Source organism: Pseudonaja textilis, chromosome 4 (genome assembly GCF_049901715.1).
Source record: "Pseudonaja textilis isolate UNSWEBS1 chromosome 4, rPseTex1.2, whole genome shotgun sequence".
Lineage (NCBI taxonomy): Eukaryota > Metazoa > Chordata > Lepidosauria > Squamata > Elapidae > Pseudonaja > Pseudonaja textilis.
In genome coordinates, this window is record NC_141993.1 from 52247020 (window position 1) to 52270620 (window position 23601).

The 23601-nt window shown below is 37.6% G+C and overlaps 3 protein-coding genes across 8 annotated transcripts in view; 2 read left to right on the forward strand and 1 right to left on the reverse strand.

Moving 5' to 3' along the window:
* WDR33 (WD repeat domain 33) overlaps positions 1 to 1629 on the forward strand; it is a 65559-nt gene extending 63930 nt beyond the window's left edge. For all 5 annotated transcript variants that reach the window (XM_087933000.1, XM_026701288.2, XM_087933001.1 and 2 more), the window contains exon 22: positions 1006 to 1629. In XM_087933000.1, coding sequence (XP_087789126.1) covers positions 1006 to 1229 — 224 coding nt within the window. In that variant the 3' untranslated portion in view covers positions 1230 to 1629. The remainder of the gene's footprint in view (positions 1 to 1005) is intronic.
* SFT2D3 (SFT2 domain containing 3) lies at positions 1186 to 7591 on the reverse strand. Its single transcript, XM_087933006.1, has one exon. It carries the CDS (start codon positions 7589 to 7591, stop codon positions 6944 to 6946), a length of 648 nt encoding a protein of 215 aa, XP_087789132.1. The 3' UTR covers positions 1186 to 6943.
* Positions 7592 to 7785: 194 nt separating this feature from the next.
* Positions 7786 to 23601, forward strand: part of LIMS2 (LIM zinc finger domain containing 2) — a 33169-nt gene continuing 17353 nt past the window's right edge. Inside the window, exons 1-5 of one of the 2 annotated variants that reach the window (XM_026701299.2) lie at positions 7786 to 7920; positions 12111 to 12346; positions 19959 to 20118; positions 22944 to 23010; positions 23475 to 23595. In XM_026701299.2, coding sequence (XP_026557084.1) covers positions 12336 to 12346; positions 19959 to 20118; positions 22944 to 23010; positions 23475 to 23595 — 359 coding nt within the window. In that variant the 5' untranslated portion in view covers positions 7786 to 7920; positions 12111 to 12335. Of the gene's footprint in view, positions 7921 to 12110; positions 12347 to 15678; positions 15828 to 19958; positions 20119 to 22943; positions 23011 to 23474; positions 23596 to 23601 lie in introns of those variants that run through there. The other variant, XM_087933003.1, reaches the window with a different exon arrangement.

The window sequence follows — 23601 nt, forward strand, 5'->3', positions numbered from 1 at the left end:
TCATTGCTTAACCTCTGCTTTCCTCTAAGAGTCATTCCTCACAAAATAATAGATTTCCTACTGATCCATAATAAAGATAACATTACCAGGAAAAGTTAATTAAAACCCTGAAACTACCCAGGCTAACTGCTATATATATTGTTTATTATAAATTAAATGTAGCATTAAAATGGGGAAGAGGAATCTGCCTAGCATCACTGTTGCAGCATACTGAAGAAACAGATATTAATAGCAGTTTCCTTGGTTCTCCGTACTGTGCTAGAAATAACAATAACTGGGAAGGGTTGGTGAGAACAAAATGTTGAGAAACTTTCAAATGAAAGGCTAGGATGGTTAGGTGATGCTATTCCACATGCTGGTCATTAGTTTGAAAGATACCATTGAATAGTGTACATTAGGGGTGTCAAATTCAAGGCCCGTGGGCAGGATGTGGCCGCAGTGTTGGATCCTGGAATCCATCCTGCATCGCTTCAGCCTGATCTACCCTCATAGTTTCAACCTGGTCTACCCACATAGCTTTGGCCCCACCTACCTAATGCGAAGAGGAAACATCAGGCCAATGTAGCTTCGGCCCTGTCTACCCATTGCAAAGAGGAAACATGGTAGCAGTTTGGGGAATGGCATCAAGCTGGCCATGCCCACCCAGTCAGCCACACCTGGCTGGCCCCCCGAGGTCAACCACAGCCCTGATGCAGCCCTCAATGAAATTGAGTTTGACACCCCTGGTGTACATCATATTTAGTTTCCAAAGACTGTGATCTGACAAAGTATGTAGTACATCTTTTTCTATAGCTATAAATTCTAAATAACTTTATTAGCCAGTCCAGTAGCAGGACTGTATCAATAACTTAAAAAAAAATATTTGTGCTCATTCTATCTGTTTCTGTCTCTCTCATACAAAAACACACACAAAGATTCTGAGCTGGAACAGTGTAAAAAAATTGAGATAACGTTTTTTATATTTTCCATCAGAAAGATAACAATGACATTTTCCCTTTATTTTAGGACGTGGAAAATCAGGCCTTTCACAGAGAATGTCAAAGTCTGGAAGATCCAGTTCTTTGGATGGAGAGCATCATGATGGATATCATAGAGAAGAATTTGGAGGACCTCCAGGAAACAATCCTTCTAGAGGAGGAAGAAGTGGGAGTAACTGGGGAAGAGGAAGTAACATGAACTCAAGCCAGTCAAGGCGAGGAGGTTCTAGAGGTGGAGGAAGGGGTCGATAGAAGAGGTCATGACTGGGAAAAACCCAGTCTTTCCACTTGTTGCAGAATTATTACAAAAATAATTCTGCAATCCTGCAAACATGGACTCTAAATGGAGATAAGTGATTGTTCATTAGTTCCTAAGGAGGTCTTTTCCACCATTAAATACCAGCTAATAATACCATCACAACAACCTTTGTTTCATTTCCACACCATCCCAATCCCTTATCATACCTGTATTTCTTAAATTGATATCTGAAGAGAAAGCTGGGGTTTTTTGTTTTTGTTTTTCCTTTTAGTGATGTGAGACATGGAGCACATCCAGATTTCAGTTCATGTCAAGAACTTGTTTCTATATGTACAGTTGTCAGGAAAAGTTAAGTTGTTTTTGTATGAATACAGAATGCAATTTGTCCAAAAATTAACAAGAGTGTGTGATTTTTCTATACACGTTTTCACATATCATAGAGGAATCATCTCCTAAAATTTCTATGGACATTTTCTGTTTTGGATACATGCACTGCCACAGAACTAGCTATCACAGCTACTTACACAAAGTTTTAAAGCCTCACAAGTTCAGTTAGCATATTATAAAAATATATAAATGAAAATAACTTTTGTTGATTCCTAGAAATGTCTTTCCTTTCAGTAACCAAAATGAGCAGAAGAATTTCACGTATAGATTCCATAAGTACTCCTTGGTCCCTAGAGAGAGAGATTTGTATAGTACAATAAGGACATATAGCTAAAACATATGAACATTGTTCTGTGATCTGATAATTAGTAATCAATTCTGATTTATTCAGAAAAACATCCCAATATTTTGCCATCTGAGTACTTTGAAATGCAATGGAATGAGAAAAAAAAGATCGCTAACCCTTAATGAAAACCATTGAGTCGTCTAAATGGGCTTCTAAATTAAAGTCTTGACGTTGTTGTTTCTGAAGCCATAATTTAACCAAACCATTTAACATTATTTTTTAAAATGTTTAGATGAACATAGCTTCAAAATTATCAAGAAAGAATACCTAACTTTAGTCTGAATATCTAGACATAATATAAAGAACCTTTACATATTTTCCCTATTTTCCTTAAAGGTGTAAGTACAGTTTCTTTCCATTATAGTACTGTATCTGTTTTACACTTATTTTACAATAAAATGTCCTCAGTTGAGATGTTTATTATCCAGTATTCTGATTCTGAGACTATTGAAGCTGTATTGATCAAAAGTTTTTACACATCACCATATGATCTGTCTTAGCATGATGTGACAATCCATCATGATTTGGCATAAAAACAAGGCAGTTCACTAACTTAATAAATATAATAGGGTTTATTATAAAGTGTGTAAACAATGGTAGCCTAGGAATTTCTATATATCATGTACATAGAAGTTAAGCCACTAAAAGATAAATTTGATTCAGTCAAATTTATATTTATAGATATTAAGTTAAAAATCTAGCCTTGATAAAAATTTAAAATATTTTAGGGTCAGCTATATATATAGTAAGCCAACCAACTTATTCAAAACACAATGAACAAGGCAATCACGGTCATTAGGAATATGCAAAAGAGGCATATTTCTTCATTTTTTTGCAAGTGTAAGAGTCACAAAATCAAAACAATGTTTTGTATCTACACTCCACTTATTAGTTACATAGTTAAAGAAAAGTGAATTAAGCTACCTTGTAAAAGACTCTTAATTTTTTTTTCTATGAGAAAAAAATGACAAATTATAAAAGTTTGTGAAGAACTGTACATAGGATGTACAGATATTTCTCAATTTTTGGTAGATACTTAAATTATAAAGCCTATTCTATTTTGAATATGTTTGACTTTTCCTTACCAAGTAGAAGACATCAATTAACTTTGGAAATACCTATTTCTGCTCAAAAGTAAATTTGTCTCACCACTGTAATTACAAATAAGCAGGATATTCTACATTAATTTTAAACATAGTAGTTCTCTTTAAAATTAGGATCTACATCATAGGTGTCAAACTTGCTGTGTCATGTTACCGTCACATGACGTTTCAAGTTTTTCCCTTTCCCAGAGCGGGTACGGCATGCGCATGACACATTCAGCCCGCAAACCGCCAGTTTGACATCCCTGATGGACATCAATCAAATTTTCAGTTGATGCTTATAGGAAAACTATAAATAGGGTTAGCCATGTTTGTGATTGTGATGATGCTTCTTTTCACTTAAAGGAGGGAACAAGCAGAGTCTAATTTTTTTTAAAAGCAGAATGATACATTTTTTAAAACTTGTTTTCCAGTTTTCACTGTAGTTAAGGAGAAGTCTAAATTCTGGGGTCTAGGGCAACTCACTCTGGCCAAATTGCTGCTGCCAGCTCACCATCAGGATAACTCCACACAGCCAACTACTCGTGGGGACCTGTCGTGAGCGACTGGAGTGTCAGGTGGGCAGAGCACAGTGGGGGGGGGGGGCTTCCCATTTTTCTACACCCTGCTGCTGGTGCCGTGGCAGTGGGTCCAATTCTGGCATGGCGGTGGCAGCTTTGAGCTCAGTGTAGTAGTGGCTAAAACTGCAATAGCACTTAGACTTATATACCACTTCATAGTGCTTTAGAGCCCTCCCTAAGTGGTTTAGAGTCAGCATATTGCCCCCAACAATTTGGGTCCTCATTTTACCCACCTTGGTAGATGGAAGGCTGAGTCAACCTTGAGCCTGGTGAGATTCAATCTGCCAAATTGCAGGCAGCTGGCTGAAGCAGAAGTAGCTTGCAGTATTGCACTCTAACCACTGCATCACCGAGGCTCTACATCATGGTAGTGGGTATGTGAAAATGCCCCCAGCTGCCACCTCCCCACTGGCTGCCCCAGCAGCTCTGTGCTCTGCCCACCTGCTCACCCAATGCTCTCTCTGGCTGCCAAGCAGATAATGAGTTTTCCCCAAAGGCAGTTGGCTGTGGAATTTTCCCATGGCAAGTTGTGTGCTGCCTTTCAGATTTATTTCATTAATACAATAATCTCTCATTTTTCTTACCCTAAACCAGCAGACATAATCTAATTTTCATTCCAATGAAAAAGTAACAGATCAAATTTAATATTAAGAAAATATAGAAAACAGTAAAAGTATATAACATTTTAAATTCTTGATAAATCCCAAGAGTTGAACATCACAGAAAAGTAGTTATCCTAATATGCACAAGAATTTAAATAGTTAATGAAAAAAAATAGCTAGTAGATTGGTACATTTGGCACAATATACTTCCATGTCCTTTGATTTTAACATAAAACATAGCACATTTTAGACATTCTATTAAGTTTTTAAAATAACATTTTTCTTCATATGTCACATTATACCAGGGAATAGAAGTAAAGTTCCACAGAACTCAATAAGGTTCCATTTGAAATTGTAGCAGATCTGTGAGAGACTATGACTGAAAAAACAATTTCTAAAAAACTTTGTATATCTCTAGCATTTTCAATAATGGGAAATTTTATATGCCACAACTCAGCTGCTGACCTATCAGTTCGCTGTTGTAAATGTAAAATGGGATTGTACAGGTTAGAACTGAATTGTATTGTAATGGTTTTGAATTTTTTATCATTTTTATGCAGGGGTTCCTTGAGACCATTTCAAGCGTTTTTCCAGAATAAAAAAATTGAGGAAAGCTGAAATAGAGTAACATACTCCAAGTCTGTAGACTAATTTATACAGTAACTTGGGCTGCAATCCTAGTCATTTTCTTGGGCATAAGCGTCATTTAAGCCTAATTTAAGCTGTAAATAGTAAGGATTGCGAAGTTTATTTTATTGTACTTCTCTTATTGAAACTTCTTCAAATAATCTTTTAAATTATTTCATGAAAATTTGTTCCACAGTTAATTATTTAGCAACTTTTTGATTCACAACTATTTTCTATTACATATGCACACAAATCACTGACTCAGAAATGCCAATTTAAATTTAAAATTACCATTTTATTAATCTATAACTCAATATTAGATCCCTTCTTAATGCACAAATGTGGAAGTGCCAGAGACTTGCTTTTGAATAAATTGTCTACGGTAGAGCTTTCTTATTCAATAATATACATTTGGAGATAGTTATTGCATGTACAGGTAGTCTTTGACTTATGACCACAATTGAGCTCAAAATTTCTATTAAGTGAAAAATTAAGTGGGCTTTGTTCCATTTTACAACCTTTCTTGCCAGTTGTTAAGTGAATCACTGCAGTTGATAAGTTAGTAACCAAGTTAAGTGCATCTGGCTTTCCCGTTGACTTTACTTATCAGGTCATAAAAGGTGATCACATGATGTTGGGACATAACAATGGTCATAAATATGAACCAGCTGCTAAGCATCTAAATGTTGATCATATGATCATGGGGATGCTGCAAAGGTCGTAACTATGAAAAATGGACATACATCATTTTTTCAGTGCCATTGTACCTTTGAACGGTCACTAAATGAACTTGTAAGTCAAGGACTACCTGTATTTAATTAGAAATTATTTTCTAGAATGTGCTAGTTTATTAAGCATTTAAGTTAAATTTTAAGCCTACTTCCCTAGATTTAATGCTTTTGACTTCAGAGAACATGTAAGAGGTATGCTTTGCAGGCTACAATTTTAAGAAAAATAAAATATACATTTGCACTGCAAAATTGTGACACCAACCCTGAATTTATGTAGTTTGTAGATGTAGTAACAAAGCAAACTGGGTTGTTCTTACACTTTTAATACAAGATGATTTGTACTTCTAACTAGTCCATCAGCTCACCTCTGGCCATCAGTCTAGAACTCTTGAAAGATGTAAAAAGGGAAGAACTATGTGAGAGAAACAAGAAACACAGCAACGTAAAATGAGAGACAGCAAGAGACAGTTGACACTAGTGGGGGTTTTTCCCTTCAAACTGGCTCTTCAGAAATATATTCCATTTCAATGGTTGGAATGCACAAAAGGAGTATAGAATAAAGGAAGTGGGAATGATCAACAAGGCGAAAACTCTTGAGAAATAGGATTCCAGAACATGTACAGAAAATATGTTCATGTGTATGGCTTTACATGCTAATTTCACCATACAGATAATATTCTAAAGGAGCACATCTTTAACGAACAATATGCCTAACCTCATCTAACCCAGGTCTGTTCTGCAGTTCAGGACAAAATGGCCAATAAGGCAGTACCACTGACTGGAGTGGAGAAGTTGCACACCAGTTCAAAGGCTAATAGCAGCTGGACAAATCCCAGTCCAATAACACCATCAATTAAATTATTGACAGCATCCTAATCACACCCACCCCAAAATTGTGTCAGAAGAAGGAAAACACTTCAATAACGAATAGGTAAAGGAAATGTTCAGCTGCCTCTTTTATAGCCCAAGAGTGAGAGAAATCATGAGGCTGTACATTTTAAAAATGGTTAATGGGGTAGTTTGTGCAATGGTCGGAGGAACACAGACTACAAAACCTTTGGCTCCTTCTACCTGCCAACGTAGGTAATTCAGTTTTAAGTCACATCTTTTGTTTTACTACTTTAATACTTCTCAGCAAGCAAACAGCCACAGTAAGGGAACTGCATTATCTCCCGGTCTTTTGTCTCCTGGAATTCACCAAGTAGTCGCAGAAGAAACTTTCTGTTCAAGGAGTGGTGGGATTCAGGCTGCATATCCTGCTCTGCGCACTACTTTGAAAAGTGGCCCCGGTTGCCTCCTCCAGGAACAGTCTTCCCAAGCCCGGGAGCTGGACTGCAGACGACAGATTAACTCACACTGGAAGAGCTTTAGAAACACTTCGTCGCACGAAGCTACCCAGGAAGCTGCCGACATAGCGCAACCCGGCAGAACCGCCAGGCAACGAGGAAAACAAGTAGGCGCCTCCGGCTCCCAGCTGAACTACAGCACCCAGTACCGTGAGCAGCGTACTTCGGAGCCCGAGAGCAGCGTACAGAGTTCCGCCCACGGCGCCCAAATACAGGATAGCCAGGCCGCGCCGGTCAGGATCGCCCAGGAAACGACTCGGGCCCCGCAAGAAACCAGCGGCTCCCAACGCAAAGGCCGAGCCCAAGGACCAGAGCAGCGCGAACTTCCGAAGCAGCAGGAGCGAGCCATAAAGCGCGGCGAGGCCGAAACAGAGAGCAGCCAGCAGAAGACACAGGGCACTTCCCACTAGTCTCTGCCAACGGGACATCCCTGTCGGTAGCCACGGATCCGTCTCCGGCTCGGCCGCCCCCGACCACGTTTCTGTCGCGGGGAAAGGGTTCATGCGCCGCAGCCAGACGCCCAAGCCCGAGTCGGTTTCTTCTGCCTCGTCCTGAGGAGGGGTCTGAGGAACCGACAAAACCGTCGAGCCGCCGCCGCCGCCGCCCTTGGACTGAGCTAAATATTCTTGCAGTTGCCGGTTCAGATCTGCCATTTTGGCGAGGAGTCTCTCGGGAACAAGCGGGAGGCGAAGACAATAGATGGGCTGCTCTTCGGCCCGGTGCTTCTGTACCGGTGGGACGCAGCCGCCTTAACAAAGCGGCACCGCTAAGCAGACAGTCGGTCGCCTTGGTTTGGTCAGGCACCAACTTCAAACACGTGATCCTCATTCAGGCAACTGCGTGCGTGCAATACAAAAGATGGGCGGAGGAGGAGCTTACGCAGGTAGCCCGGGCCTCGCGACTCTCCCACCTCGCCTGAACGAGAACATTTTCGGGACGCCCTTTGGACGGGCAACTTCGTCTCACCCTTTCGGCTTCAAAAGTATTAACTGCGCATTCGCAGAAGGCAGGAGATAACGGGGGCGGTCCTACAGTCACGGGCAAAGACGCGACTCTACTATCGGTTGGCAATTGTTAGCGAAAGGACGGAACTTGGAACTGTAGGAGTAATAATGCTCAGAAACTGTTGTGCTCTTTGTTGAGGATGTCAGCCTTATGGCCCTAGAGTAGGAGTTCTTTATTTTCATTTTGATCAATACTTAGTTTCTATGTAAGAGGACAAAAAGACCCGAAAGATCAAGTTAGAGACAAACGGTCATGGGGAAAAAAATCTGTGTGGTCACTAGGAATTGAAAATGACTTGTTGGCATATAATCTGTAATCAAAGAGACAAAAATTGGTGATCATTACCCATTATTAGTACATTTGTGGTGACTATACTCTCTCTGGTACATCAACATTCAAAATAAACTATTAGCAATTAAGCAGATCTTCCACCTGTAATTTAAAGCATTATCCCAAAACCTTTCACCATGTTTGCTGCTGATTGCACCTACATTTTTGGGAAAGAAGACCAAGGGAATGCAAAAAAACAAATTTCCACTAAAATTGCACTTCATGGTCTTGTATGTCTTAAGTTTATCAACCAGCTGGATCTAGTTTGGTGCTCTGTAGTTGTCAAAAAAAAATCTCAATATCCTTGAATCCTTTTTCCAGGTGATTTTCTCTGGCTCCACTAACAAAATCTTTGAACCACTTGTCATTGATGGCGTATCTGATCCTTAATCTTGGCATAAGTTATTCTTGAAAAATCTGTTCCAAGTAAAGAAAACCTTTATCTTGTTCATCATTTTCACAAAAATTTTCAGAGTTTTATGTAAGGTGTGTGAAACAAACACAAAAATATTTTGGGGGGGTCAACAAGTGGTTCATGTACCAAATTTTTCTGTGCTGAAAACAAATTCTTTGAGAATAGTCATTTCTTTTTAATGTAATGTAATTCTCTTCCCTGACTGTCCCATATGCATAAGTAACAACAGTGCTTGATATATCTGAGCTGTATTTCAAGCAGCAAAGCTTGAAACATTCAGCACAACAAGTACAACTGGAATATTTTTGAGTTCTCAATATTCCAGTTGTACTTGGTGTACTGAATGTTTCATGTATGCAGAATAGCCAACAAGTACTAAAGGGCCTACATTGCCATTTAAAAAAATATATATAAACGGTATGAGATAGATTAAATTACAGGTTATTTTCATGATTAGCAGACAAATCTGTAAGACATGCCCAAAAGTGTTCAGAAAGCAAAATCCAGTGGAATAAGGTTATTATTGCAGTGACTTAGATATTGTAAGTGCAGCAATAAGCACACCTGCACTGCTTTGGTCCACCCCAGGCTCATTTACAACATACTCCAGTTCCAGATATCTAGCTTCATAATACATTGATGATAGATATACCAAGCCATGTACTCTTGGCAATGTACTCTTAGGTCCAGGCTCTTGACAATGTTCTACCTCATGTTTTCAAATTCCCCAAGCTCATCCCTGAAAAGAGATCAAAATTTGTAGGATCCCTCAATCCTATGTGCTGGAGATACGTTCGTTACAGCTTTACTGGTAATGAAAATTATTTTTGTGGTTTAAATTTCATAATTGTATTAATACTTAATACATTAATAAGTGTTGTGAACAATATTATTGCACTAACTTTATCTTCTTAATTTTTTGTCATATTCTGACAAAATAGAATGCATGTATATGCGAAAAATGGTCATGTCACTTTTTTCAGTGCCATTGTAACTTTAAACAGTTACTAAACAAACTGTTGTAACTTGAGGACTACCTGTACTTGCCCAAAGTCACATTTTGTGAGATGGGCAGCTTTACAAATTTGTAGTGGGATATTAAGAATATTCCTAAAAAGTGGACTTCCAGTTTGAAGGGCTTCGGCGACAGACAGGAATCCGCGATCGTGCGCAGTTTCTGCCTGGGCTCGCCACTGGAGCGCCCCAAGCCGGCTGGTTTCGGGGCTAAGCCACCCCGTAGAGCTGGTGAAGAGGAGGGAGACCGGCAGCAGGGTCGAGGGGAGCTGCATCTCTCCTCCTCAGCTGGCCATTACTCCCTTTCCCGAAGGCGGTAGGAGCGGTTGTCAGAAATGGCCACCTCAAAGAAGAACTCAAACGGAAAAGAACGTGCAGGAGGAAGATAAGAAGTGAAAGTTTTGGCTGACCGGGCTAAGTTGAAAAAGCAACAACTAAGGTAACCTGGAATTTAAATTTTACAAGAAATAACATCGCTCCCAAAGAAGAGTCGGAAGCAGCGAAAGAAAGTGAAAAGGGAAAGGATTGGCTTTTTTTCTTCTTCTCTCTCCTCCCTTATATTGACAGTTAAGAATAAGAAATTGGAAAAATCCGCTTTGGCATTAATAGGCAATTAAGCTGAAAATATAACTAAATGCCAAAGGGACAATAAAGATTTCTGGTCATTAAAAACTTTTTCTTCTATAAGCAGGAAGGGAGAGAAAAAGAATAAGGGCAGGATCTGGAAGAGGGAGGAAACTGTCTGGACTTTAAAAGAATCTAAAGTAAAATTTCAATAAGACTTCTAAAAGATACCTTTTAACTGAAACTTTGCAACTAAATAGTAACCCTAGGAAGAGGAAGTGGGAAAAAAAAAGAAAGAGCAAAAAGAAACAGCTTGTGTGTATTTGGATTACTTGGCGACTTTTGGATTTTTGGTTATTATATTTGAATGACTAAAATCAATCGGGTGGTTGTTTAAAAATTTCTACAATGGCATCACTTTTGGATGAATTGAAAATGGAACTTAAAAAGTACAAAGAAGAAGCACAAGAAGGGAAGGGTTCTTTTGGTTTGGTTTTCAATTCTTAGACATGGAGATTTGGAACTATGAGAAACAACAAGAAAATACTGCAAAACAAGAAGACTGGGACAAAGAAGACCATCTTTAACAAACAAGTAACTCTATGTGGGGGGAAAAAAGGAAACGGGGGGAAGAGGATGGAGAATTTAAGACTTAAAAAAACAACCAAAGAAAAGAAAAAAAATTCAAAAAATAAGTATACTGGAAAGCAACAGAAAAGGGGAATACAGAAGTGGGGAATAGAGGTAGAGAGACAAGGCGGTAAAAAGGGGAGAGAGAAGAGGAGAGGGAAGAAGGAAAGGAAAAGAAGTTACAAAGGACTGGAGCATGATATAAACAGGACCTATTTAGAGATAATGGGTGAAAATCTAACTGAAAAAAGGGATTCTGTAAAGGTACATAAGATTGTATTGTTATATTAGTAATAGAAATAACTTTAGAAAATTGGAAACAATGTATGATTAAAATGAGGGAGTGTAATTTAGTGAAATGTTTGTTAATAAAATAAGTGAAATAAAATAAATGAGAAAATTTAATTAGGAAGGAATGGGAACATTTTAATTAGTCAATGTTTTATAAAATATAAGTGAAGGGGGGCGGAATTGACTGGAAGGTTTATAATTGTTCCCATAGAAGTATCATATTTAATTGAAAAGTAACGTGAAAAATGTTAAGACTTTAATCAATATTAATATTAATGATAGAATTGAATTGGAATGGAATGTTATATACATTTATAATTTTTTCTTTCTTTTTTGTTCAAGAATACTGTGTGTAGTTTAAGAATGTACCAAGCAGAATCCGAATGGAAGTTATGTATTATATTGAGTGTTATAACTTTAGGGGAAAGATATAAAGGCGTCATACTCCAATCAGTAACTACAGGAGAAATTTTGAAATTAAAAAAGGGGAGAAGCCATGTAGAAAATGTAAAATAGTAATAAGATATAGAATAGAATATAAAAATGAGCATGAACCTCAATTTGCGTCTGAACGAAGAAGTGTAACCCGGGATTATGCTGCTTTCAAAAAGGATGTTTTAATTGTATTTCTTTTCTTTTTGTGAAAACTCAAATAAAATTTACAAAAAAAAAAGAATATTCCTAAAAAGATGGCTACATACATACATATATACATACAGTACACTGGGCTATATAGGCACAGAATGAGGCGCACCCTGGTTTTAAATCCTACAAGCTTTTTAAAGTATCTTCGGAGTAAGAGCAAGCAAGCCATAACCTATTGTAGCTGCGGTTTGCTTTCCACTGCCCGGCACTATTAAGTCCCACTGCAGAAGACCGCCGCCCTCGCTATTTCATTATTTATTATTTCATTCCCTTTCTAGGAAAAATATGTGCCTGGCCGAGGGGCGGGAGGAAGATCAGGCCGCCTGTCCTGACCTAGAGGGGCGGCCCGCCACGGCAGCCAGAACCGGGCGGAGGACAAGAGCAGTCGGGCTGCGGGGCTGCTGCAGTCGGGAGCGGGGTGCTTTGGCGCACTGCTCGTCTCTCTCCCCGCGACCCCTGCACCGAAGCTCTCTGGCCAAGAGCGCTTTGGACCCACAGCCGCCATGACGGGCAGGTAAGAGGAGAAACACAGCGAAGTCCACCGCAGTCGCCTGGAACTTGCCTGGACGGGTGATGACTAAACGCCAAAACAGCTTCGGCTCCTTCTTCCACGGGACCGGGACCGCTGTCCCGGGTGACTCATTAGCTGGCAGGACTCCCCCTTCGTGGGATTTAAAAAGGAATTGTCTGGTTTGGCAATCGCGACCTTTCGGGGTGGGGGGTGTTTGTGAAACATGACTGCTAGCTGGAGTGCAAGCTTCTTTGCCCGTTAACCTTTGTACTACCACATATTTACTAGGAAGATGAAGTTTCCCTCTTCTGGCTGAAACATTTCTCATTTCTCTTATATGTGATACGATCATTTATTTTTGCTTTAAGAGGCCTTGCAGATATTGAAAACCAAATGCTTGTTGTCAGCAGCAGATGGCAGCTCCTGACTTTGGCTGTTGGCAAAAAGGAAAGTGGGTATCAGTCCTGATATGTGCTTAGATGGGAGATCATAGGGAAATCCAGTTTTTCAATCCCAGAATAAAAAAAAAATTGCTGAAAAAAGGCAATTCACTGCTGCTGTATTCCTTGTATTTAAGCAAGTGGAATATAAAATACACTTGCTGCTTGGTACTGGTTTTCTCTTAAACAATATTTATGCATTTCTTTTAGCTAATAAACTATTATATAATTGTATAGCAAACAGGCTATAGGGAAGGTGAAAGTTTTTGTCCTGTTATTTGACTCTTCAGAGACCTGTTTAAATCTTACACTTTATTATTTGGCTCTCTGGACCTTTAAAATTATAGATGTTTTTCACCAGATATTGAATTGATTGTATGTTATTGCATGTTTGTGCTAATTTACTATCTATAAAATAATTTTAAACAAAATACAATCGGGTAGAATGAATGCTGTGCAAGTATATATTAGAAAGAGCAAAGCATTTAATGGAAAAACCAGTAAAATACAGAATTGTTCAAATAGATTTTCTAAGAAAAAAACATGTAAAGGACGTTATAAGATTGTGGTCAGATTTCGGACTGATTTTTTAGTCTGCCTTTATTTGGAGCAACTGCTGTAAAGAGGTTCCAAGTTGCATAAAAAATACATAATTGGGAGAGCAGTCACTAAGAACATGCATACCGGTTAAATAAAAATAGTTTATACAATATTTCTAGCTAACATTATTACTATTCCTTGGAATGGGATGCTCTTGAAGTCCCCATAATAAATCACGAGTCAAACTCCCCTTACTTGTTTTATGGATTTTTCCCCCAAACATTTATAGATCATTTCCTTTTTATCAAATGGTCTGCCACACTGTTTCTAATTCCTTCTCCAATGCCTTGTTTCTCTTGCAAATGTTGATGGCTAAACCCTTTCACTTTTCAAGGTGGCAGCTGGGAGGATCTCTTGTGCTGTGCTAAGATAGTTTCCTTTCTTTTGCTTGAGATAAAGACATGCATCCTGAGGAAATCTGCTGTTTGTGTGACATGCACCTGAAATTTGGAGTTTCATGAAGGCAATTATATTTGCTCTTACTGTTACATTATTTGCTTACTATTCTGTTATTTATTATTGTTATTGGAAAAATAAGAATTCTGCATTTTTGCTTTGTTTTGCATAAATACATCAATCCTATCAAAAGATATAAACAATGAGGAAATAGCAAGAATAAATCACAAGAGTCTGAAAAGACTATATTAAGCCAATGGTGGACTCTTAGCCTATTTATCTACTCACATTTGCATGCTTTCAAACTGCTAGGTGGCAGGAGCTGGGACAAGTAATGGGAGTTCATCCCATTGGGTCTGGAATCTGGGCTTTCAGCTTTGCAGCTGACAAGCTCAGTGTCTTTAACTGCTGAGCTATCATGTCCCTACAAGCAAATAAATAAACACCTATTATTATAAAATTTTCATTGTTACTGATTTAGTATTTCTACATCTATTCCGATATAAACTATCACATCTTTTGAAACTATTGCTGCCAAAACAATTATGAACCCACAATTAATGTATTATGACAGTAAGGAAAACCAGCAGAGAAGTAGCATAGATAAGTCATTACAAGCCCATAAAACTAATAGAATCTTGCAAATCTAATTGTTCTTACTGGGGGAAACTTGACATTTTCCCTACTTGGATGAATCTTAATCATTTAATACATGACTGATGAGATTTAAGAGATAAAGACCTGACTTAAGACATGTTATCATGTATGATAATAGCAAATTAGATAATAAACACTCATAGCTTATCCAAGATCTTTCATTTCTATGAAAGAAAGGTCTGTGAAAATAATTAGTCCAGAAACTGGAGAATTTATAAGGCTACTATGCTGAATCTTTGGCAACGATTGCTAAGTTATTAGTAATACTGCTAAGATTATTAGTAATACTGCTACCAACAATCTTAATAAAATCAATAATTATATTTTGGGAGGTTGTTAAAATAACTTTTTTTGTGCTTTCATATTACAGTTAGATATCTTACCTTACTCAATTTGTTTCTGTTATAATTTTTATATATACAGAATAAGGAAAAATAAATAAATAAATAATATCATTTAAAATATGATAACACAAGTTAACAGAACAATCGATAAAAGAGAGAAGGACAAAGAGGACTGGATCACCAAAACAATTTAAGCTTCAGAGTTATGACTTCAATTTGTGTAACATGATACTTTTTCCAAAGTGGGTGTAAAGAAAGCAACAACTTGAGTCAGTGACCTTCTGAGTTGAGAATTATGGACTGGGGGCAGGGAGGGTTTAGGAATGTAAAATATGTTTCTTTACTGTGCTTCTTGATATTTTACTGGAATGTGATTTTTGGAGTGAGTTTCAAAGCCACTCTGCTCCGTTCTAGCATTTTTTCTTCCAGTGATATAATTTTTTTTAGATAGGGCATAAAAATGCAAAACTAGTTAAGGAGTGCTGAAATTAAAGATATATTATAATTATTATCATTGTTATTTACTGATGAAATATCTACTACTAAAAATCTCATAGCTATCTTTTCTGAGATGGCTACTCAATTGTATTGTTTATAATTTATTATTACGTTCTGTGATTTTTGATGAGGGAATTGAGGAGATTTTGAAATACTGTATTTTAAATTCTCTAAACAAATATAATAATTATGAATCCATAACATTATTAACGGGATGGATTGAAGAAAGAAGGAAAGCAGGCAAGGAATCTGTATAGTTCTTGAGGAAAAAGTGATGTATGAGAAGAATGGGCGTCACTTCTTTTAATTAGCAAATACAAGAACACAATTTTTCTGGAAAAAAACCATTTCCTGAACCTTGTGGGTTTCTACTTCAGAGTTGCTATTCGGTTATCCTCATGCAGTTTTCTTCCCAGCGGTAAGAACCATGGCTGGTGTGAGACTTCGGGGACTAACATCTTCCAAACTCTATCAACGCCGACAAGAGCGCCTGAGTGGCATAGTGTCACTATTGAATGATGAGAAAGAAAGGGCAACTGGGATATTGGGGTAGGTTATTTGGATACCTCCTCAGATTAACAGTTGCTGATATATTTAGAATGTTTGCTCTGACTTACTTTGAAGTGGAAAGTAAGGAAAACCAGGTTGGGATTGCTCCCTTTGCTTGAAGGAAGTGCTGCTTTGGCTCTGATAACATCAGTTTTGTATAAAAACAGGAAACCTGCTATGGAAACCTTCATAACTTGAAGTTAAAATAGGGTTAGTGTAACTAGCACTGCATGAATCGACTTAAAAGATACCTCTTACCTTACTTGGCAACAAGAATCAATTTATATTTTTTCCATCTGAACTAAGTTTACAATATTAATACTTTGTTGAATTTTTGTATTCAGCATGCATGATCATATTGCAAAAGAAACAGGAATTTTAATCCTTTAAACCAGGCAAAATGTCCATATTTTCTGTCTTTAAAATATATGAAAATCTCTCTTATAAAAAATTGGTGATCTTTAAAAATTGTTCAGTTTTTAAAATATATATTCTTTATGCATAGTTGACAAACATTTTTCATTTCTTCTTAACGGAGAGTTTGATGCCTAATGAAGAATTTACAATGAATATTTTAATGGTTTTTTTTTTTTAACACATGTGAAAGCATTAAATGAGGGTGATGGTTGTTATCAAAATGCTAAGGATACCTATATTTATTCTTACAATTTTTTAGGGGAAATGGGGTTGTCTTCCAGACAAAGTATAGTTATCAGTTTAAAATCCCAAATACTTTAAATTTGAGTTGTTTGGAACAATTCCTTTCTCTATATGATTCCCCAAATTAAGATAATCAGAGATATCTGATTATCAGCTTACCCAGTGATGGTTTAGGAATAAGCTTTTCTATCATTGCTCCTGAATTATAGAAAGCAACCCATGTAGGTGTCTGTTCCCTTAAGAGGAGTTCAAGGAAGCTATAAATCCCTGCTTTTGATCTTTTTAAATGATACTTAATAGTTTTACATTTTAATTTGACTTTTATTCTTTATTATTTTTATCTGTTTACAGTATTTTTCTTTAAATTTGGTTTTGTTTAAATTTTGATGTAACTTTGGTCCAGAGGGATTTGATGGATTGGATTGGAACTGTAGTCTAATATGTGTTACACTAGAATATCCTTCAAAGGACTTCATATAACAAAATTTTCTGTCAGTATAATTTTATGGAAATAAATTGTTGGCTGATTCATCTCATTATACAAGGATCAAAAAAACTATGCTTACTATGTATCTGTCTTCTACTTAAACTGTAGAGGAGCTTTCCCTATCTTGGATTCTGGTCATTGATCTCTTGGCATGGTAACCCTGTCATGTATATAGCATAAACAAACCAACTTCCTCCCATCAAAGATCAGCTTGCAGAATTCTGAACCAGCTGCAACCTGTGAAACATCTTCAAGGCAGCTTCAAGGAAAGCACAAGTTAAGATGTATGTGCTAAGTCACTATTGTGAGATTATCCCAATTCTCAAAGGGTCACAACTAGGTTCTCCTTACCTAGTTACATTCAATGTAAGTTAGAGTACTTATATATAGTGATTTTCATTCTCTCAAATATTACCCAGGCTCTAGAATCAGCTTTGAGGTGGTCTATGATTGTCCTTGCTACAGCTGCTGAAAATCTGAGCCAATCAATACTTCCTGGAGCTTGAAGGATAGGGAAGAAAGCAATCTTCCCTGTTGTGGGAATCTCTCTAGAACCCAGTTTCACCCATACAGAATGTCTCCACATCATCCCTCTAAACAATTGGCCTGGTCACTTTTCATATGTCTGCTACTGGTATAGATATCAATGAATAGGTTTTATATAGTTCTTTGGCTGGGAAACACTAATAAGGCTGATGTTCTGTGAAATGATATGAAACAGCCTATATTGCAATTTTCAGAGCTCTCCATTTTCTGGGTTTGGACTTGTCTGTATACTAAAGGTTGCAGATCAAGCTAGCTGGAAAAAACTACTTTCTGCCATATGTTACTTGTAGCCTGGAATATATTATTAGCGAGTCAAGTTTGTTCAACAGGTTTGTTTTTTAAAGTCAAAGATTAGAAATTGGACAGCCTCTACAGTTGCTACAAAAGCTGCAAGTAGAATCAAATTACTGGGACCTTAATGTATCTATGAAGAATGCATTTTTATATATTTTTTTCCGATTGATAAATTTTAAAAATGCTCATTTTTTTGTAATTAATGTTAGATACATTAAATTTATTTCAATATTTTATATATTTGTAAATACTATTATTTACAATTCTAAGGCATTGTGGTGCTCATATTTAATTAATTTTTATTATGTGTCTACCTATATTCCAAGATACTTTGAAATAGAACACTCAGAATACCTATTAATTAACTGGCATTTTCATTTTTATAGAGTTAGCTTATGGCTTTCTTTAACTTCAATAGAAGAGAATATATGTGTCTCAGGGTTAGAGCTCTTGGTATTCTTCGAGCTTAGCTACTTACTTATCAATGTTTAATTACCCAATTAGATAATATCAGTGTACGATTTGCTCCCTGTTTCTATCCCATAGGTTGCCCTGCCAGTTGTGGTGGGGATGTAATTTTCTCTTTGACTTGAATATTGTTTTCTGCCTGATTATTTATCTGGTACCGATCTCTGCTAATATGAATATTGACTGCTGGAGGGTTATAGTCTTTTTCTTTGTTCTTTACATTTTTGTTTCTTTTGAAAGGTGTGAAAAATGTGGTTTATCTCTCTGTGTCTGTTGATGGCTGATTTATCTGAATACCAAACTTCCAGGAATTCCCTAGCATTTTAGCATTTGGCTTTGTCTAAGATGCTAATAGTTTTCCAGTTGAAATTATGATTGAGTCCACATGTTGTGAAATTAAGGAGATTTAATTATCATGTCTTCTAAAAGCTAGTTTGTGGATGTGCTCTTCTAATCTTCTACCATGCTATCCTTGGACTGTATGTTGTAGATGACTCCTCTTTTTTTTCTTCTTGAACTACTGGGTCATTTTGGTTTGCTTAAGATATTTTGGAAGGCTTTCATTGATTTGTATGCTACTGTGATACCATGTGGTTATAGCAGTCTGTTTATTGTTTGTGCAAAGTTTTTGATGTTTGGGAGTGCGGCGGGTTGTGTGATTTGATACTTTTTGATAAAGTTCTGTGGGTATCCATTTTGTTGGAAGATGTTTATCTCCTATATTAAGTTTCATAACTTTTAATGTAAGTTATGAAAGCTTGCCGCTGTTCTAATCAAAGAAGTCTTTTACAATTTGACATTTTTAGCACTTTGCAAGTAGGTGGCTATGTGGGATGGATGAGAAAATCCAGAAATGTTGTAAGTGCTTGTAAGGTCAGAAGTAACAAAAGGCTCTGACAAGATGCAGATCATGTTTTTTTTTTCCCCCTCATGGAAATTCAAACTTCTGTTGTTGTAATCCATTAGCATTTAGAACACTTTCATTCATGACCTTCTACAAATGTTTCCAGGAAGTCTTCAGGAGCTGAACATAGCCTGAAAAAGCTTTACCATGACCTATGGTGCTTTTTAAAGATAGCTTAAAAGGCATCCCTAATAGTTACTACCACTTTATGTAGTTTTCTGTGACTTTTTGATAAAACACAATTTAAATAATGATGTATTTATTATGACTAGTATAAATAATATTCTGTAGATGCCAATAAATAAGAGGCAATCAAATAGCTCATTTTCATTTGAGAGATAGAATATATAGTTCTTTAGATATAACTAAGCTGGATTGCTTTATAATACAAGAGTTTATGTGTTTATTAAAAGTCCAATTATGAGTTTAATGATAATCCCCATTAAGTATGCATAGGATTGCATCCTTAGAGTCAGATAAACTGTTAATTGAAATATATAATCACTAGCTTAGTGCAGTTCTGCACCAGAGACACTTTCCTTCTGTGTCTCATCACACTTGGTCAAATAAAGCTGTTCTATTCCATTCCATTGTATTCTATTCTATATAAGATAATTAAATATTTACTTTCTGATTAGTTTTATAATTGGCACCTCATGCTTGAATCTAAAGGTATAAAATGGAATTTTAGTTTTTATTAATGTAACTTAATTAAGTGACTACACTTTGTGTTTAGGAGAAGTGTTTTTCATTTTTCTTTTTTGCTTCTCAGTAATATGTCAGATGCCCTCGCAAATGCTGTATGTGAACGCTGTCGAGCCCGTTTTGATCCAACTGAACGTATTGTAAACAGCAACGGAGAACTGTATCATGAAAACTGCTTTGTCTGTGCTCAATGCTTTCGCCAGTTTCCAGATGGCCTCTTCTATGATGTGAGATTATTATACTTTCAATAGTTTGGAAAGTTTTTATCCTTCCTTGACTGAGAAGCACACTGCTCAAAAAAATAAGGGGAACACTTAAACAACACAATGTAACTCCAAGTCAATCACACTTCTGTGAAATCAAACTGCCTACTTAGGTAGCAACACTGATTGACAATCAATTTCGCATGCTGTTGTGCAAATGGAATAGACAACAGGTGGAAAGCATAGGAAGTTAGCAAGACATCCCCAATAAAGGAGTGGCTCTGCAGGTGGTGACCACAGACCACTTCTCAGTTCCTATGCTTTCTGGCTGATGGTATGGTCACTTTTGAATGCTGGCTGTGCTTTCACTCTAGTGGTAGCATGAGACGGAATCTACAACCTACACAAGTGGCTCAGGTAGTGCAGCTCATCCAGGATGGCACGTCAATGCAAGCTGTGGCAAGAAGGTTTGCTGTGTCTGTCAGCGTAGTGTCATGAAGGCGCTACCAGGCCAATACATCAAGAGATGTGGAGGAGGCCGTAGGAGGGCAACAACCCAGCATCAGGACCGCTACCTCCACCTTTGTGCAAGGAGGGACAGGAGGAGCACTGCCAGAGCACTGCAAAATGACCTCCAGCGGGCCACAAATGTGCATGTGGCTGCTCAAATGGTCAGAAACAGACTCCATGAGGCTGGTATGAGGGCCTGACATCCACGGGTGGGGGTTATGCTTATAGCCCAACACCGTGCAGGATGTTTGGCATTTGCCAGAGAACACCAAGATTGGCAAATTCGCCACTGGTGCCCTGTGCTCTTCACCGATGAAAGCAGGTTCACACTGAGCACATGTGACAGACATGACAGAGTCAGGAGATGCCGTGGAGAACATTCTGCTGCCTGCAACATCCTCCAGCATGACCAGTTTGGCAGTGGGTCAGTAATGGTGTACGGTGGCATTTCTTTAGGGGGCCGCACAGCCCTCCATGTGCTCGCCAGAGGTAGCCTGACTGCCATTAGGTACCGAGATGAGATCCTCAGACCCCTTGTGAGACCATATGCTGGTGTGGTTGGCCCTGGGTTCCTCCTAATGCACGACAATGCTAGACCTCATGTGGCTGGAGTGTGTCAGCAGTTCCTGCAAGACGAAGGCATTGATGCTATGGACTGGCCCGCCCGTTCCCCAGACCTGAATCTAATTGAGCATATCTGGGACATCATGTCTCGCTCCATCCACCAACACCACATTGCACCACAGACTGTTCAGGAGTTGGGAGGAGATCCCTCAGGAGACCACCCGCCACCTCATCAGGAGCATGCCCAGGCATTGTAGGTCATACAGGCACGTGGAGGCCACACACACACTAGTGAGCCTCATTTTGACTTGTTTTAAGGGCATTACATCAAAGTTGGATCAGCCTGTAGTGTTTTTTTCCACTTTAATTTTGAGTGTAACTCCAAATCCAGACCTCCATGGGTTGCTAAATTTGATTTCCATTGATAATTTTTGTGTAATTTTGTTGTCAGCACATTGAACTATGTAATGAACAAAGTATTTAATAAGAATATTTCATTCATTCAGATCTAGGATGTCTTATTTTTGTGTTCCGTTTATTTTTTTGAGCAGTGTATTTTCTATGGAGTATACAATTGCCTCAGTTCTAATTTCAGTGTTCCATTTCTCTTTTCTCCCCTATGTAATTTTTAATATCATCCATTCAGCAGAGTCTTACTTTCTTAGACTAGTAGCTAGAAGAGTTCAGCAGTCACCCGTTCAGGTACAATGCTAACCAGATTTCTCCAGCTTGGAATCCCGCAGAAATATTGGAATATGGGGGCTGTGGTGGCTCACGTGATAAGACGCTGGGCCTACACTCTGCTGAGGTTAGCGGCTTGATTCCTGTGAGCGAATAAACCACATAGCGACAAGAAAGGAGCCTCCCCTGACATTCTGGCGTTCTGCAGTTAAACACCGCCTGAAAAAATTCCTTTCACAGAGGCAGCCAGCCACCTTGGTGATCCCTGGCTAACACATGCCACACGCTAAATAAATAAATAAATAAATAAATTGGAGTCAGAACTCCAATAGAAATTTCTCGTCAGCATGATGTAAGACAGTGCTAAATTATAGTTTAGAACTATGTGTACTAGCTTAAAACCCTGTACTCCTTTCACATCCTCTAGCACAAAGGTGGTATTAGAAGCTCTCATTTCTGTGAACATTAATTGAAGATCACAATCCAAACATTAAAAAATAATTACTTTTTTCTGGGAAGTGTGCAAACCAATGTCATAAGCCAAGCATGAAAGCCTACATGTTTCAGTTAGCCATAGTTAAAGAGTAACCATAGTTTATCCAGCTTTAAACATAACATTGCACTGTAGTCAGTTAACATTAGGAGCCATGATAGTGAAACAGAAGAAACGGAAAACGAATACTTTTTCTTAAAAGAATAGGCCCAGTTATATCTCCCTTTGTTTTTGTTAATGATTTGATTTAATAAAAATGCAGGGCAAAATAACATCAGAAGATCATGAGCTCTTGTGCGTTAAAAGTAAATCTCTTTATAGACAGTAAAAAAGGCATATTTAAAATCAGAGAGAGTAGTAACTAGCAAAATGAGATAAGAGTACTATTACAACATATCTAATTGATACTACAATTATAATAACTATTGTGATTTGAAGGTGAATTAATGTGTTGGAATAAGCTTTCCAAAAATAAGAATCAGTAATGCAAGATCTCTCGGCTATTGATGAGAGAAGTCTATTGCTTTGCATCTGCACACTCTACAGTTCTTTGTATGATGAATGTTTTATAAAGATATGTTTTCCTGCATATCTTTTTCAGTTTGAAGGGAGAAAATATTGTGAGCATGACTTCCAGATGCTATTTGCACCATGCTGTGGGGAATGTGGTAAGTTTTCCACATAAATGATTCTAATCTAATTTTGTTTATTAATAACATTTGTAAACCATCTGATTATGAGGTCCTGGGTGTTCTTAAGGAGAGGCAGTAGAGAGCAAATTAAAAAGAAAATATTGTAATTTATTTGTGACACCACTGATCATAGATAAGAACAAAAATAATACATGGAAATTGTACTTTTCAAAAAAGAAAATCCTGACATTCAGAACTTTATAAAGGAATCTTTGTGGCTTAGTAAAATAGATATTAGTTTGGTATCTTAACAAACCTGGATTTGTCTCAGTGACCTTGAACAAATTATATGTACTCTTAGGTTTCTCATAACTGTAATAAAGCAGACTACAAAATATGTTTTAAAAATTTTGCTACCCAGTTACTACTATGGAATTCTAAGGACCAGGGAGTCTTCTGAAATGAATTAAGGTTATAAAGTGTGATATTTCTGTTTCAAGGTGAATTCATCATTGGCCGAGTCATCAAAGCAATGAACAATAATTGGCATCCTGAATGTTTTCGTTGTGAACTCTGTGATGTAGTTCTTGCTGATTTGGGTTTTGTGAAGAATGCTGGCAGGTAAGA